At 36.4% G+C, this 16734-nt stretch overlaps 1 protein-coding gene across 1 annotated transcript; it reads left to right on the top strand.

Annotated features, from left to right (window-relative positions):
- The first annotated feature begins 12883 nt into the window (after positions 1-12883).
- Positions 12884-16406, top strand: LOC147506626 (uncharacterized). Its single transcript, XM_086558701.1, has 11 exons — positions 12884-13039; positions 13120-13212; positions 13433-13528; positions 13609-13684; positions 13779-13883; positions 14015-14103; positions 14217-14324; positions 14440-14577; positions 15215-15320; positions 15560-15771; positions 15945-16406. The coding sequence occupies exons 1-11, from the start codon at positions 12974-12976 to the stop codon at positions 16011-16013; spliced, it is 1158 nt and encodes a 385-aa protein (XP_086414827.1). The 5' UTR covers positions 12884-12973; the 3' UTR covers positions 16014-16406.
- Positions 16407-16734: the final 328 nt, after the last annotated feature.

Here is a 16734-nt window from a genome sequence, read left to right as displayed (position 1 = left end):
CATACCACAATATGAGAATATGCTTGTCTTCAAGAAATGCATACTGACCCCTTGGAACCCACAGCACTAGGGGCTGCTGAAAGCACGCTTAACGTAGGCTCATCTCACCCACCCTACTTTGATGAGATCGCTATGAGTAAGATGACCCATCCCATAGAGGCCTTACGTCGTTGCGTGAACAAAGTGGTTTGAGAGACATGTACACTCGCGCCCGGTATCGATGAGACGCACCTTGGGCGAAGTTAAGGACAGATATATGATCACTGCCACGAAGTCGATGACGACAGAAACATGGGCTTAATTCCAAATAGGAAATGAGAGCTTCAATGACTACATTTCAGGACCATATGCTTACTCGCCGAACCGGTTCCAAGAAATGTTCATGGCAAGCCAAAGATCGGGCAGCTCGTGTTCGTGTGATGGATACTGGGTGATATCCAGGAGCAGTTAGCCTCCACGGGAGCTCGTACTGCACGACGTCGCAGGACTCCTGGTTCTTCTTCTGCAGCCCCCGAGGATTCTGCTACAGCACCTGAGGATCATCAATAGCTAGATTTATTTTTTCCGGTCTTGTATAATATTTATATCAGATATTTTATTTACGTGTTTGCATTTTCCAGCTTAATAGTAGATTGTTTCCTAAAAATTTCTATCTTGATATATTAGCTATATCTAATATTATAGTATATAGGGAGGAACATATATTGGTAATAATAAATTATATACATATATATAAATATATATTTTAAATGTCATACTTAAACAACAAATTTTAACGTAAACTAACGCTTTATAAAACGCTCAGAAAACGAAATGAAAATGAAAAAAAAAAAAAAAAAAACGGTCAGAAAACATTAATTTTCTTTTCTATAAATAAGTTCAACTCTTCCTCCATATTCACTCATTTCATATTCTTCCCTCTACACTTCTTATTCTAAAAAACGTTTTTAGATCACTCTAAGTTTCAAGATCCATGGATGCACTAGAAAAGTTTGAGCAGCAGCAGATTGAATATGCTACTCAAGTCTTCATGCTCGGTTGTTTTATTATAGTCATGTTGTTAATGTGGCATATAGTTCTATCTAATATTTAGGTTTGTATTTAATTCCTCAGATCATTATGTTGTGTTTCCATACCGTTGTAATGTTCTTACATCTTATTGTGATAGTATATCAACATTTTCCTTGTCCTTCTACTTACTTTAAAAAAAAAAAAAAGGCACTCCTTGTCACATGCCCCATTCTTCTCATCTACACTACATCCACTTTTATGCATATCTTAGAAGATACACGCGGTCTAACTACCCCCGTGACACCTCGAACGTATCTTTTACATTTTTGGATGGGTGCCTATTTATAACAAGGATAGACACCTCAAAAATCTAACTTCTCTTTTCCAAAATAATCTTTTTCTTCACCACTCCATCTTTAATGGCCCTCACCGAAGTTTCGCGTGCTTGAGCAAAATTTTATGGAAAATTTCCAAAATGGTCTTTTTTCATCCTTTTTTGACACTGAAATATTACGCCGAGGATGGTACCCTCTTTACACCACAAGCAAGCATTTTATTCCGGAGAATTGGTCTTGTTATTTTATAAAAGCGGTTCCAAAACGGACAATTCTTTTGTCCGCGTGCTAACGGATGCTTAGCACGAATTGACTATGGAAATCATCTCTCGAGGTACTTCAAATTCCTATTACAAACCAAGGAGTACACCTTCAGATTCACCGTTCGATAATATCCGGCATCTGATGTTTACAACTATCCTTCACGGCGAATATAACCGGAAAAACCGTATTGTTTATCAGCGATCTTTGCAAAAGAACCAATTATCTGTGATCCAATGGGTAGCTCATAATGTCCTCGACGCCTAAGACTTCCTAAATAACCAAACCCCTCCTCCATTTACTCTGGGTCTTGCAGAGTAACTGCAATGATTTTTGCATTATTAAATTTCTCTGGAATGCGATCGCACGTGCCAGGAAAAAGGTAGCTCCTTTACCAACCATTGTGACACTTATCATGATACATTGGGGTTTTTCTAGTACTTCTCCTCATACACCTCTTCGAACAGCTAACACTCTTACCATTCACTCAGTATGTAGGAACGGATTCTAGAACCCCGACGTTGCAAAGAACCATGTCGGTGTAGGAACCAACGAAGATTGTTCTGCCGACATCTTCACTGAAAATGCATTATGCAACGTATTTAATCCCATGGAAGGGCTTCGCTTAATTCAACAAGGACTCCATGACATTATTCAAACGTCAACAACATTATCATCACCAGCCTTCTTGAATTTCGTGGACTGCGGACAATAAACGAAGAGGAACAAGCACAATTCTTGCCTGCATGTACCACAACCAATTCTTGGCAAATCACACTCTCATAATGGAGAACCACGCCAGATTTACCGCATGAGAGAGCAAAATGTTGCAACAAAGTTGTTGCAACGGATTGACAACATAGAAAATCTTATAAACGGATCCCTCCCACAAAAGGATCCTCGCCGTTACTTGGGCCAATGAAACCATTTAAATTTTGCAATTTTATATTATTTATCATTTTCTTTTTAGTTTAATTTTCGTATGGTAATTTGTTTTTACTTAATTATTCTCATCATACTCTAATATTTGTTTATCCTTGTCTAAACAGGTCACATTCTTTTCACACATCTTCTATAATGGAAGCTCCAAAGATGATTCCGTAACAATCTTTCCATTCCATTCGTTGCTGAATTTCTCCGACATATGGACATCTTTTCGAGACTACATCACTCAAGTTGGTTGAACTCTCTTATTCTACACCCGAGCGCATATACTCCCCCAGTTTGGCAACTTATTTTTATGATCACATGGAAGATCTACCAACCGGCCCGTGGTTTCCTTTGAATGGTTTTACACTACGTATTGGTAACACCCGACACGCTTTTTATGAGCCAACAGTGGCTATGGCTCTAGACCTTCCTCTTCTTCCGCCAGATCTCCCCATTCAATACATGATAGAGAATGACTTTAATGACTATTCTAGGGAAGATTTTGCTGCCCGGTATGGCGATGGCCTTGCCCACGTCAAAGAACGTGCCGAAGCTGGCCGATGGCCGGACTTCACTATTCCACTAGCCAGTATGACCATGAATGTTGGAACTGTCATGTTATTTATTCTTCTGAACATCATGAGGGATTGAGATTTTTCCACTGCATCAAAGTCAGCGTGTAAGACATTCCATGTATTGGCCCAGCAACATACCGCCTTCGACATTACAGACCTAGTAATTGAGAATCTTAAGAAGGCTCGGTCTTTTTTCGGGCAACACTATATCACCCCTCGCCAGCCATAAAGATGCGATAGTGCGGACGCATTTCCCTCGGGCTTTGCGACCACCTTTCAGGAATGGGTAAAGGTCGACTCTATGTGTTCAACAAACAAGATAATTCGTTCTTTATGATTTCGGACATGGCGACGCCCTGCAAGGTATCTTAAGAAAGTTCATTCTTTCCCTAATGATGATAAAATGATAGCTCATCTAGACAATGCAAAGAAGAGGAAGTGGAGTGAAGTCTGGAAATCTATGATAGATTGGCGGGATGCAAAGGAATGACATTTCTACAAGGACGAGGCAAGGATGGACTATCCCCCAGTTCAAGGTTGGGGCAATGTGAGTTGATGCATGTACATATTTGTTTTACGCTTTGATGTGAAATAAATAAATAACCTAACAAGCAGCTACTCTAACAATTATGGCTTCTACTTTTATGATGTATAATATATAGTGTGTTACAATAAATTTCTGTGGAAGATGTCAGCTAGATTTTTCCTCAAAGCCTCTCAGGTATATACTCTTTCTTCCTCTTAACACTTTGAGGACATAGTGTCCGACCGTTTGGGGTGGTGAGAACCTTTTGCAAAAATTAGGCATGCATAGTTGATATAGTTTACTTGATATCTAAATAAACGATTTAGTGACAAATTCTCGCTTCCTTTCTATGATGAAAAATATTTAGAAATCTCACCCTAGCATCGAATTAGGACTTGTTCTTAGAAACTTAATTTAATACGATGCAATAGTTTTTATATCTTTTCATGAGCATTCATGCAATCGACTATCATTTAATGTACACAAGTAAGTTTTCGGGACCCACGGTTAGACAACTTAGTTTTCATATCCCGTAAGAATCTCTAACAAAAGCCTCAAAATGTGTGATATATGAGTAATGACACGAGGAGTAGTTCTTCCGAATAGAGAAGTTCACACGCCTACTTACTTGATCACTACCCAAATCCTAGGCGAATTTAGGCCTTCTTTGGATCGATATAGCCAAAAATTCACACCTGTAAAAAATTACCGCTAGTCGCCTCCAATCTCTTTCATTAATCATTTCTACTTCACCAAAAATCATTACCCATCTAGTAACCACAAATAAATAAGCCTACCTAGATGATGAGTATGAGAAATAGGATGAAGTGCAGAAAAATGAAGAGAAAAACCTTGTCAACGAATCAAAATCAGTTACCTGTTTCATCAGAAAATAAAAAATAAAAAAAATAGAAATATGTTTCCAAAAATCAAAAGAAATATCAAGGTTAGAATTCCCCCCAAAAATCAAATCAAAAGGGAATACAAAAGCTTGAAAAATCCAAGTATGGAAACCCATGTTAGAAGCAGGAAAGAAAATAAGAATTCTCTAGTATAAATATCTCGAAGACCTTATTCTCTTATACTTATCATTTTTTTTAATTTTCCATTCCAGTTTCTTTTACACTACCACCTAAGCCCCATAACATCTAATAAAGACCTCTAGCTCAATTAGGAATAGGATAGTATGATAATAAGTAGTAGTTGTGACTTCTAAGCCCTCCTCGACTCCTCATTTGTCATTGAGTATGTGAGGAAACGCAGCTCCCACCGCATTTACCGGAGATAGCAAAAAGCTTGAGTGGAAAAATAAGAGAGAAATTGTGTTTCGACACATACCTGTGAGAACCTACTTAAGGACACTATCCAAAGGATCCATAAACAGCCATGCTCGTACATTTCATTATAAGATCACTGCATGCATGCTCATACGTAGATGTTTTGATTATTGTATGTATATTAACTTGAAATTCGAAAGAATTAAATCCTTGTTTCCCCCGCTAGTGAGATGTCTAGATACCTGAGATTAATTAAGGAAACAAGCCATTGTTACTAAGTCATTGTAGTATAAACGAAGTTTGTGAGTACCTTCTCTGAAAAACTCTCACGAGGCTATAACTCGTCCACTAGGGAATTCCTAGTGGTTCAAGGCCTTGTTGCATACGGTCAATGCAACCGCACTCTGCGAAATGAGATTTAGCTTAGGACAACATATTTTTGACCACTTATCGCTTTTAATGTCTCTTCTTTGCTTGAGGACAAGCAAAGTGTTTGTTTGGGGTGGTGTGATAAGCACCCAAAACCGTAATATTAAACCCCGGTAGACATAACATTTTGGTCGATTATGTGTTTAATAATCATATAATAATTATATTTTCGTACTTTTGCAGGTTTCCGCAATTAAAATGAATATAATGATAAAACATGCATCTAAGTATGAGAATATTGGAATATTTGAAGATTCCCACTCAACCCCGTGAAGCCCAACAAAGCCCCGACTAGAGCCGAAGTTTCCAAAATAACAAAACCAAGTCGAAATCCAATCCACATATAAAGAAGCGAAGAACTTCCGGCTCAAATCGGATAAATCTAGATGTCGACGGCTAGTGAAGAAGTCGCCATACGACCGGCAACTTAACTCTGCAAGAAGGACGTAAAGTCGTAAAAACGCCAAAAATCGGCGCCATCGGACACACTAAATGGACCCACTCTGCGCAGCCCAAAGGCATGACGAAGTCAAAGATAGGCGGTGGCAAGTGATGGGTTCAATTTGGTGCCACCTTTGCAAGAGGAAAGACACGTACCAATTCAATGTTTGAATTTAATTGGACTAAAAGACGAAAACAAAACATAAAAGGACGAAAACTTAATAAGTAAAAGACAAAAGTTATAACAGATGAAAACAAAACTTTGATTCTCAAAGTTTTGAACAATTCAATTAACTAACGAACAAAACTGAATTAAGGCTTCACAAGACATCCGCCTATATATATGAGGGGGTCGCCTTCATTATTTCCCCTTCAGCATTTTCATGCTTTAGCATCCGCTTATCTTTAGTTCGTTTTCTTTCAGTACTTACATTCTGTCATTTCCATTCCAGTAGCTTAAATACTGTAAGTTATTTTACCCTTAATAACAGTCATTTCTTTTCTAGTGTAATTCTTGTCCTGCATTTATTTACTTAGGGGCCATTTGTTTTTGCCTCTTATAAGACCTCAAGGTCTTATAACCTCTTATAAGATGTGACCCAATGATTTTGGACATTTTTTTTGTTTGTTTTTTGCTTCTTATAAGAGGCATTCTACTAGAAATGTCTTATAAGAGGCTCCAATTCTATAAGTACCAAAATTGAATCTACTTCAATTCTATAAGTCTTATAACTTGAAAAATAACTCAAACACTCTCGTCCATATACCCCTAGCCTCATTTCTCTCTTTTTCCTTTTTCATTATCTTCTTCTCCAAATAACTTCATTGCCCTAAACACCACCGACTACCACCACCACCACCACCAAACTATTAAAACCACCACCACCACTACCACCACTATCATCACCTCCACCACCACTACCACCGTACTATTAAGACTATCACCACCATCACCACCGTGCTATTAAAACCACCACCACTTCTATTACTATCACCACCACCATCACTACCTCCACCACCACTACCACCGTACTATTAAAACTATCATCACCACCACCACCATCACTACCTCCACCACCACTACCACCGTACTATTAAAACTATCACCACCACCACCACCGTACTATTAAAACCACCACCACTTTTACAACTACCACCACCATCATCACTATCACCGTGTTATTAAGACCAATATCATCACCTCCACTATCACCACCACCACTACCACCACCACCACTACCACCGTATTATTAAGACTATCACCACCACCACCACAGTACTATTAAGACATCTACTACTTCTACTACCACTACCACTACCACCGTACTATTAAGACCAATATCATCACCTCCATTACCACCACCGCCAATTAAGATAGTTTCCTAAAATTGATATTCTAATTATCAAAATTGATTTGAAATCAAAAATCAAACTATACGCTTGTTTCAAATTAATCTATTCAAGTTAAATGTGATGTAAAGTAGGGTTATATTTGTCAAATAACCATCTATAAGATGTCATGTATTTGTTTTTTCTATTTTTACAAGTGCTTATAAGAGGGACTTAAAATGAAAAACAAATCATTTTATAAGACCCTCTTATAACTTAACCCAAAAAAACAAATAGCCCCTTAATGTATACAACAAGTTTTATTATTCCTTCAATGACCATGAGCTAATCCCCCCCCCCCCCCCTCAGGGGGAGGGTTATGCTGCTCGTGTGAAAATCCGGATTGACTATTTAATATTCTAGAATCACTACTTAGGATTTAGGCATAGATTAGATATCCGGTCCCAAAATGACTGAGACTGCACCAATTTGGAGTCTTTGATGCTCGAGACGGCCTCGTGCGACAAAAAATATCTCAAAAATACGACTCTGCAGTGTCGACGGCTCTCCAAATTGTCCAAATTGATGTGAAATCGAGCCGAGGAGCTGAAATAATATACCGTAGATGAGATATTAGTTAAACTCCTTATGCTAGAGCAATGCGGCCTAGAGATGTGGGCATGCGCTAGGGATCAGTACTCGACGTCGACTCCGAACACGAGACGAATTAGAGATGTAGTGATGTGGTAGTAAACTGTTGAAAAATAATTCTTGCATGAGCATGATTAACTCTCTCCCTGTTTCTCCATCTTTATTTACTTACATCAAAATCACCGTAGTAATTTACATTAATTGCATTACCGTTAATTTAATTAAATCCAACTAAAAAAACCCTAAAATCCTACTCACCAAAAGTTGTAATTCCAGTTGTGAACCTTTTCCGAGCCCTAAGGTTTGGACGATCCCTTACTCGACCTATCCTACCAAACCCACGTGAGTAAGGTAACTTGACTAAAACGCATTTACTATACGGACGTTGGACTTTGGACTTTGGACTTTGGTCTTTGGACTTCGGACTTTGGACTGTGGACCTCGGACTTAAGAAAATAAGTAACTGAAAACAATAAACGTGTATAAAGAGCGTTCTATCACCCTGTAACCAGCCTGTCTAGGCCGGTAGTCACCCTTGGCCGGGTGGTCGGAATAATTATACCACTTCTCCATGTTTTGTTGCTCTTGTCTGGGATGCCCGCCTTCCCAGTCATGTCGGACATATCTCGAACGACGGTCTTCCCTGAAATTGCTTCTCAGAGGTAAATCTTCCCTTTGAGATCGGACATGTCTAGGGTAGTAGTTATCCCTGCCAATCCAATTCTCCCCATAAGTACGGGTAATAGGGTCATTACTCTTAGAGCGCAGGTCGGTTGATTGTGTTTGAGAAATAACACGCTCTCGGTGACGATGAAGTGGTTCTTCAAGACGGTCCCATACACTGGAATGGCCTGCGTCCCTTCGTGGTCGCCTTGATGTTGTTGAATTTGCAGCATCGTCCACCGGCCTTTGCCTCTTTGCCAGCTTCCTTCTCAAGTTCCTATTTAAATTTTTGACTCGACGTAACTCATGCTCAACCGTATTAGGGGTGAATTGGTTGATACTATCACCTTTTCCGTTAGTTGGTGTGAGAGTAATGTCCACGTCCATATCCATGTCAACTGAAGGATCGACATGGACAGACGGCAGACCGCATGGAGGATTACTGACTTGTCGGTTTTCTTATTGCAAGACTGTTAGGGTTGGTACCGACGGTTGTACTGCCTTTTGCGGTGGCGGTGGCGGTTGCGCTGCTACAGTTGGATGTTGCGAATTGATCCTACCACTAGGAGCAACTTGATTGTTCAACGGTTCTTGCATTGGCCGATTTGAATTTCGAGGGTTGCGAGTATTATTAGCAGGAGGAATATGTCGACTATTTGGTCTGCTTCTTGTGCTTACCATCTTGATTGTTTCACGTGATAATGAATTCTAACATCCCCACAGACGGCGCCAATTATGTTTCGGTAGTAAACTGCTTCAACACAACGAGAGCAATGGTAAAGAACGCACTAAGAAACAGAGAAATTTGATGTTGAGGAAGATGAAACTGAACCAAATAATAGCTGCCTACGTACCCAAGATCTATTCTCTAGGGATCAAGTTTCAACGTAGTTCCTTTATGAAAAATAGTTTGGTATTTATATAAGTAGAGTAGAGAGTCTTTGTAACTCAAGTAATCTTGTAGCTTGAGTAATTGTGATAGAATATAACTCTCAACTGATAATTATCTCTTTGATAAGAAATGAATCTGGACATAAATCAATGTATATTAGTGGCAAGTCATGTGGCTAAGGTTCAGCCTTAGACACATGAGTTAATGGGCCTGTACATTGATCCATGGTATTGGAAATTGGGCTTTAGCCCTGTTGATTAAACGAATAAAATGGAGACCCCTACTAATGGACGTTTGCCACGTATGTGGGGGTCGAAACAATAGGTATACGAACCTGAATTTCTTGTTGACTAGTTTCACATAGCAACATGCTAAGTATCATTTGTTTGTCATGATCCCGACCGAATATCTCTGATACATCCATAACAGAGCTAGTGGGTTGTTGAGGTTCCTCGTGACTATGACTCGAAACGAGGCCTAGTTGATCCTTCTTGAGAGCAATCCCATCAAGCACAGCTTAGGGCCTGCAGTCCAAGGGGCCTAATATATCCTAGCCTACCTACAGTCCTAAGTATATTATTGTTTTATTGTAAAAAAAAAGCTCACTATTTGTTTTTCATTTATTTTAATCCGTTAGATAAATGGTTTTACATTGGAAAATTGGAAATTAGAAAATCGCATTAAACCCCTTCGTTTTCCTAGCATTTTCGCATTCTCCAATAAATAAACAGGCACGCCTCCATAACTAATTAAACTTCTTTAACACCCTATAACAATTTATCAAATTGAAGCCAACACTTCAATATTACTTCTATTATTTTTTTGCCTTATTTAGTTTTTCTATATTGTTTAATTTGGTGTAGAATTATCTCTCTCTTTTGAGTCTTGTGTAATTATTTGTTAAATAAATCTATTGAAATTTCAAGTTTGTGACATTGTTGTTTGGCCATGATCTGCCTACGATGTTATAGGTGTAGGACATTTTTTTATTCTTTCACTCTTCCTCATGTATTTATGGTGTTTTGTCTTAGATCTCTCTGTATGTGAGAATCTCCCTCACCACACTCCTATGTTTCTACTTCACTTTGTATTTCTGTTTTTTTTATCAATAAAATTCAATTTTAAAAAAAAGTTTGTGGAGAGACTATTTAAGAAAGAATATAGAAAATGTTAGGATCAATTTTGACAATAATTGTTATCTTCTAAATTTTTTGTTATAAAAAAAAAATGTTTGCTGGGGAGACTATTCAAGAAAGAAAAAAGAAAATGTTATGATCAATTTTTACAATAATTGTTATCTTCTAAATTTTTTGTTATAAAAAAAATAATAAAATAAAATAAATGCTTGTGGGGGAGACTATTCAAGAAAGAAAAAAGAAAATGTTAAGATCAATTTTTACAATAATTGTTATCTTCTAAATTTTTTGTTAAATAAACTAAGCGTTTGCATTCATATGAAATAACGTAAACAAATCATATCAATCTATAAGATATAACAATTTTATTGGAACTTTGCTTAGGCCCCCGATTGCCTTGAGCTGCCCCTGAACGCCAACCACTAACCCTGTTTAACTTTTTTAATCTGGTCCATGACAGCAGAAACTATTGTGCCAGCCATGTTTTATTATTATTTTTTTAATCAACAAAGAAGAGAAGAAAGCATATACAAAAAGCTTAGGCTCCTCTTGTAGATTTTAAAGTGTGAAGATTAATGGGAAAAGGAAGACTAATCAAGGAGAGTTTTTTAAGTCAATTCCACAACAAAATGAATTATGGAAGTGGGAACTTGGGATACAACAAAAGTTAGTTTTATCTCTCTTTTTCGTTATGTCCTGCTCTAGATGTTAAGCCAAATGAATTGTTGATGTCAGGTTGCAAGTTGCAACATGCATGCGGTGACTTCGAATACTTTTTGTTGTGGAGGAATCCAATGGCATATCCAAGCTGCAATGGGTGGGTGCAACTTATGTCTTTAAAGTTTTTACTTTCATACATTTACGAGGTGATACCAGTCTAGTTAATGCGTTAAAGAGTACCTAAGGTGCAACACTCTCTTTGTGTCTTAGGCGCAAGGCGTGGCGCGCCCCCGATTAAAGTGAGGCGCCTATATATATATCAAATAAAAAATAAAATAAATATTAAATATGACATAAATTATCACTAATTTGTTTAGCCAAATTTTAAAATTAATTTTAGGTGATTGTAAACATGAAACCATTGTAGTCATTTAAAATAGAAATCTTAAGTAATAAGTAAACAACAAAATAAAACTTGTATCTCTCAATACAATCTAGCTCAACTTCAATAAACTAAAATAATGAACCAATCGAATTGAGCCAAATGAGTTATTCATGAAATAGAACACATGGTTCAAATTTTAGAATCTCGTGAAACTTCATTTAATCCATATTCATGTCTTCTCTCAATCCATACAATTTAACAAAAGCTAGCTAGTAAAAAATTCAGGGTCTTTTTGTAGTACGTCACACTATATTAGTGCATATTTGAGTTTAGTCACATGAAGTTCAAAATTTTGATTTTAGTCACACTCTGTTAGCAAATCTGTCTCAAGCCGTTAGTCAACGTATTTGACTAGATTTGACCGTATATATATATATATATATTTTTTTTTTTTTTTTTAATTTTTTTTTTTAATTTTTTTAGAAATGAACCAATCCATCATAAGAAATTTAAAAAAAAAACTTAAAAGAAAAATTTCTATGTATTTGGTTCATTTCTAAAAAAATTAAAAAAATTAATTTCTACAATATATATATATATATATATATATATATATATATATATATATATATATATATATATTAATTTTTTTATAGAAATGACCGTATTTGGTTCATTTCTAAAAAATTAATTTCTACGATATATATATATATATATATTTTTAATTTCTACAATCTATATATATATCATAGAAACTAAATTAATTTCTACGACCATTTTGATCAACGTACGATCAAAATTAAATATCTATATCATAGAAACTATTTTTTTTTTTAAATTAATGAACCAAATATGGTCATTTCTAAAAAAAAAATTAACCAAATATAATGAACCAAATACGGTCATTTCTAAAAAAATTAAAATATATATTGTATATATATATATATTGTAGAAATTAATTTTTTTAAATTTTTAAATTTTGCTTAAATTTCTTATGATGGATTGTTTCATTTCTTATATATATATATATATATATATATATATATATATATATATATATATATATATCGGTCAACGAAGTCAAAATCTAGTCAAATACGTTGACTAACGGCTTGAGACAAATTTGCTAACGGAGTGTGACTAAAATCAAAATTTTGAACTTCGTATGACTAAACTCAAATATGCACTAATATAGTGTGACGTACTACAAAAAGACCCAAAAATTAAGCTTAAAGTATACTCCAAAATGAAACATACTAAATTTATACAATTTCTTGTACCATACAACAATTGGATTGAGTGTAAATGTGTCACGTATAGCAAAACTTGTAAAAAAATGAAAAAACTGGTAAAAGTTGATATGGCATGGTAAATATCGAAAGTATAAAATACGAAATACCGGAGGTGGTGAAATTATTTTATAGTTTTATTAAAAACAGATCCTTCTTCTTCTTCTTCTTCTTCTGGCAATAATGGACAGTCTTCGTTTTTCGATATTGTTATTGTTGCCTCTCTTAATTCTCTGCCTTCAAATCAAGGTTTGTCTCATTCTCTCTCCAATTTTCATTTTTTTTTTCGTATCATTACTAATAATCACGCATGTCTTTTTTATTTATAGGCTAATGAAGAAGAGAGCAATGGGTCGATTTTGTTTATAGATGGACCTGACAATCACTTTCTTCGTACTCATTCATCACATGCTCTTCCAAAGGTATAAAGTTTCTAGATCGAGGAGAGTTATGTAAAGATTTATCTTTGTTTCAATTCTAACTTGTTTACCAAAATTCAAGATATGATTTTTACTACTGCCCCCGTCCCCGTTTGTCCATTTGGATGGTTGAATTTTGCGCATTCCGGCTAGTTATGTGGTTTGATTACTAGAAGTTTATCTCATGATGGATAATTGTTAGCTTATTTTTGTATTTACATAGACTAGCTCGATGTCGCTGTCTGATGTTGGTGCTGCAATATCAGTCTTGCTTGGTTTTAATCCTCCTGCATCTCTTTCAGCAGATAGTTCCTCTAAGGTCAGATAGTTTTTTTTTTTTTTTTTTTCTTATTGGAATTTTTGTGTTGTTTTCTTATTAGTTTATTTACATGAATGTAGTTAAATGAAGTTCTTTCGCCCAATCCATTCAATAGGCCTCGTGCTGTTCTCATGCTTGAAGTTGGAGGAACTCAAGGTACTAGCGTTAACGTTACCCCTGGAATATGTTTTTAGCAGTCCATTCGGTTTTCTACTTGCTAAAAGTTTTAAATGGTGCTATCTTACTACAGAAGATCAACAGCTAGTGATGGACCACGTGAGTAATGCTCAAGTTGGTAGTGCCATTAGGAGCAAGGTTCTGTTTGAGTCAACAAAAGCTGAAATTCACCTTCCGGGTAACTGAGCTTTAGTAGCTTCTCTCAGTTTAGATGCAATGTTAGCAATCAAGGACCTTTCTATGCAGTTGGTAGATCCAAACTAAGCGATGGAAGTGCTAAAGGCTTTCTTATCTTTGTGGTTTCTGCAGGCAAAGATGAAGTTTCTGTGATATCCTTGGATGAATACTTGGGTTTGGAATGTGATGCAGTTTGCATTGATAAAGAACTCCAGAATCTTGTCAGTCATGTTTCCTCACTATATCTTTGTATTCTTTATTTGTAAAATATTCCCAGTGTGTTCATTTTTCCTCCCTTTCTAATGGTTTATTAAGACGTTTTTTTTTAATGTAGGCATCCTGGTTTGGTGGTTCATATGTTAGTGATGCCCAGTATCCATTGAATGGAGAATTGACTGTCACTTTGGCCAGTGGCACGTCTTTGAACCTGCATATGTCAAAGGTAATTTCTAGGCTTTCATCTTTTTGTTTGGCTAGAGACCACTAGACGAATATTATATCCCAAAAATGAAAAGAAACAATAAAATTTTAACAAGAGAGTGATACCTCTTCTACAGGAAACAGACAGGGAGTTTATAGTAACTGTTGTTTCATTGATTCGCAATATCAGAAGAGCAACGGAGATGCATGTAGATTCTTCCCGAAGCATAAACAGTCCGGCAGAATTAATGATAGGCTCTTTCTCTGGCCTTAAGGTGAAGACATCTTTTCCTTTTTCTGTTTTTTCATGCTTAGTGAGTTTTCTATTTCCTCATGCTTAGTAAGTTAGTACCTAAAAAAAACTGCGAAGTGATGAGAGAGTTGAAAAATACCTCGGATAATACTGTGCAACTTTGTAATTCATAATGGATCCAAGTACACTTTGATGTGAGAACTCTACAATGCTCTTTTGATTTCCTTGATATATGTTACTACCCACGCTTGATGGTTTGTCATTTTCTTGTCTTGGTCCCCTTAATGAATAAGATAGGTTGCATAGGGAGGCTAAGTAGATTATTGCAGAAATGGATATCCCTGGTGTTGGTAATATAAGTCCAAAGTCCCACCTCTCAAAGGAGTTGTTGGAGGCACACTTTGTGGAAGGAATATGTTTCTTTTTCTCCCTTTCTTTTGGAAACATTGTAAATCTCAATTTGAAAGTCAAAAATCTAGTGAAAGTGGCATTGTTGACAATCTATTACCTATTTCCTTTACATTGCCATCATTTTGGATATTTCTACAAAGATATGCAATCTTGTAATTGGCATGCACCCAAAAGAGTTGAGTTTTGTAAAATGGTCAGATTTTTCTTTCTGGGTTTCTGTTCTTGTAGGCTTATATGTTCTTACACAGGCTTTGCGGGAGAAACATGGCCTGGATGGTTTTTCAGAACAAAAGATGGAGTTGCTTGTGACTACACTAACAAAACTATTCCATTCTTTACAGGAGGCATACAAAGGTCAAATACTGTCTTTGTGTTTCTCTTATTTCATTTCGGTATCTGGCTTTGGATTATTAGTACTCTGTTGTAATTTGCATGGATTAGAGTTTTTTCTTATGCCAGTGAAACATAGTTTTGGCTCATTTTCTTTATAATGCTTCCTTAGTGAAATCTTTTTGTTTCTTGACAAGTTAATTTGATTTTTTGCCGACTTCGTAATTTCTGGCTCTGAGGAAACCATGCATTTGTATGGGCAGGTCAAATTGTCGGAGTCCTGTTGTTAAATGAGAAGCCTGATGTGGAACTTGGATCAAAGTTGAATGTGAAAATTACATCTCAACCCTCTATAAGGTTGTTGGGGGAGGTAAATAACTCAACGGATATAACGAAGATTGCAGAGGTTCTGCTAGTTAGGCGAACTCTTGCTTGGATTACAGGAATCATTCTTCTACTGTCAACTTTGATGGGGGTAAGATCTCGCTAAAGAATTTGGTTTGGTCATGTTGTGCATATGCCCATATTACTTTTCATGGATGAAATCTTTGATGTCTTTTCAACGCATTGATGTCTTCTAAGAATTCCCATAGTTGTCATGTATATTTTGACAACTACATGAGCTCATGGTTTTTTGTCTCTCTGCAGATATACTTCCTACTAAACATGCCACTTACAAGGGATACTCTTCTGTACTCTAATGTCAAGCTCGACTGAGTCAAAAGAGGAAAATGTCTCCCCATGCAACGATGACCGCGAGCATTGCTTTTAAACATTGGGTTTAAGGGGATCCATTTTTACATGCTGTATCACTTTCTGTTGACTTTGATCGATGCTTTTGTGCCATTGTTATTACTTGTCTTGATCCATCCATGCCTATGAGCGCTGCGTTGGATGGCTTATCAGTTTTCAATATTGTTGTAGCAGTTCGTAACTGAACTGAGGAAGAATGAGTATATGTGAATCATTTAGAGGTAGTTTATATGTGAATCATTTAGAGGTAGTTTTTAAGGGTATCGTATTCATTTGATGATAATGGTTCTTAAAAGAGCTGTAAACTGGCACTGATGTTTATTGTAATAAGAGTTATAGTGGCTAGTTTGTCTCTCATGGTTTGGGAATGTGCATTAGGCTTATTCAAACTATATCAGGATATCAAAGTGAATGAAGTCAACTGGTATTTTGTTCCGAGTCTGATAAGTGATAATAGTGGTTTCCATATTTAGTTTATCTTGAGAATTTATTAAGTGGGGAAGAGAGGAACAAAAGGAGGAAGAGAGATCATAGAAGAATATAGACTGACATGGGACAGGCAATCAGGCATTGTAGGCGGTTTTTGCAACATCTGACTGATATGAGATAGATTGTAGCCCGTTTTTGCAACATCTATGCGGCTGCCTTTCTTCTTATCCACTCCTAGAGCCCTTAACGAACTTGG

The sequence above is a fragment of the Coptis chinensis genome, chromosome 4, assembly GCF_015680905.1.
Source record: "Coptis chinensis isolate HL-2020 chromosome 4, ASM1568090v1, whole genome shotgun sequence".
Taxonomy (NCBI): domain Eukaryota; kingdom Viridiplantae; phylum Streptophyta; class Magnoliopsida; order Ranunculales; family Ranunculaceae; genus Coptis; species Coptis chinensis.
Note: the sequence above shows the minus strand (reverse complement) of the source record. Positions and strands in the feature narration are given on the sequence as shown.

What these genes read in the sequence shown, in the direction of transcription:
- LOC147506626 (XM_086558701.1), top strand. Translation starts at nt 12,974, where the DNA reads ATGGACAGTCTTCGTTTTTCGATATTGTTATTGTTGCCTCTCTTAATT. An exon ending in TTCTCTGCCTTCAAATCAAG is followed by an intron (nt 13,040 to 13,119) that starts GTTTGTCTCATT and finishes TTTTATTTATAG; the next exon opens with GCTAATGAAGAAGAGAGCAA. An exon ending in TGAACCTGCATATGTCAAAG is followed by an intron (nt 14,325 to 14,439) that starts GTAATTTCTAGG and finishes CCTCTTCTACAG; the next exon opens with GAAACAGACAGGGAGTTTAT.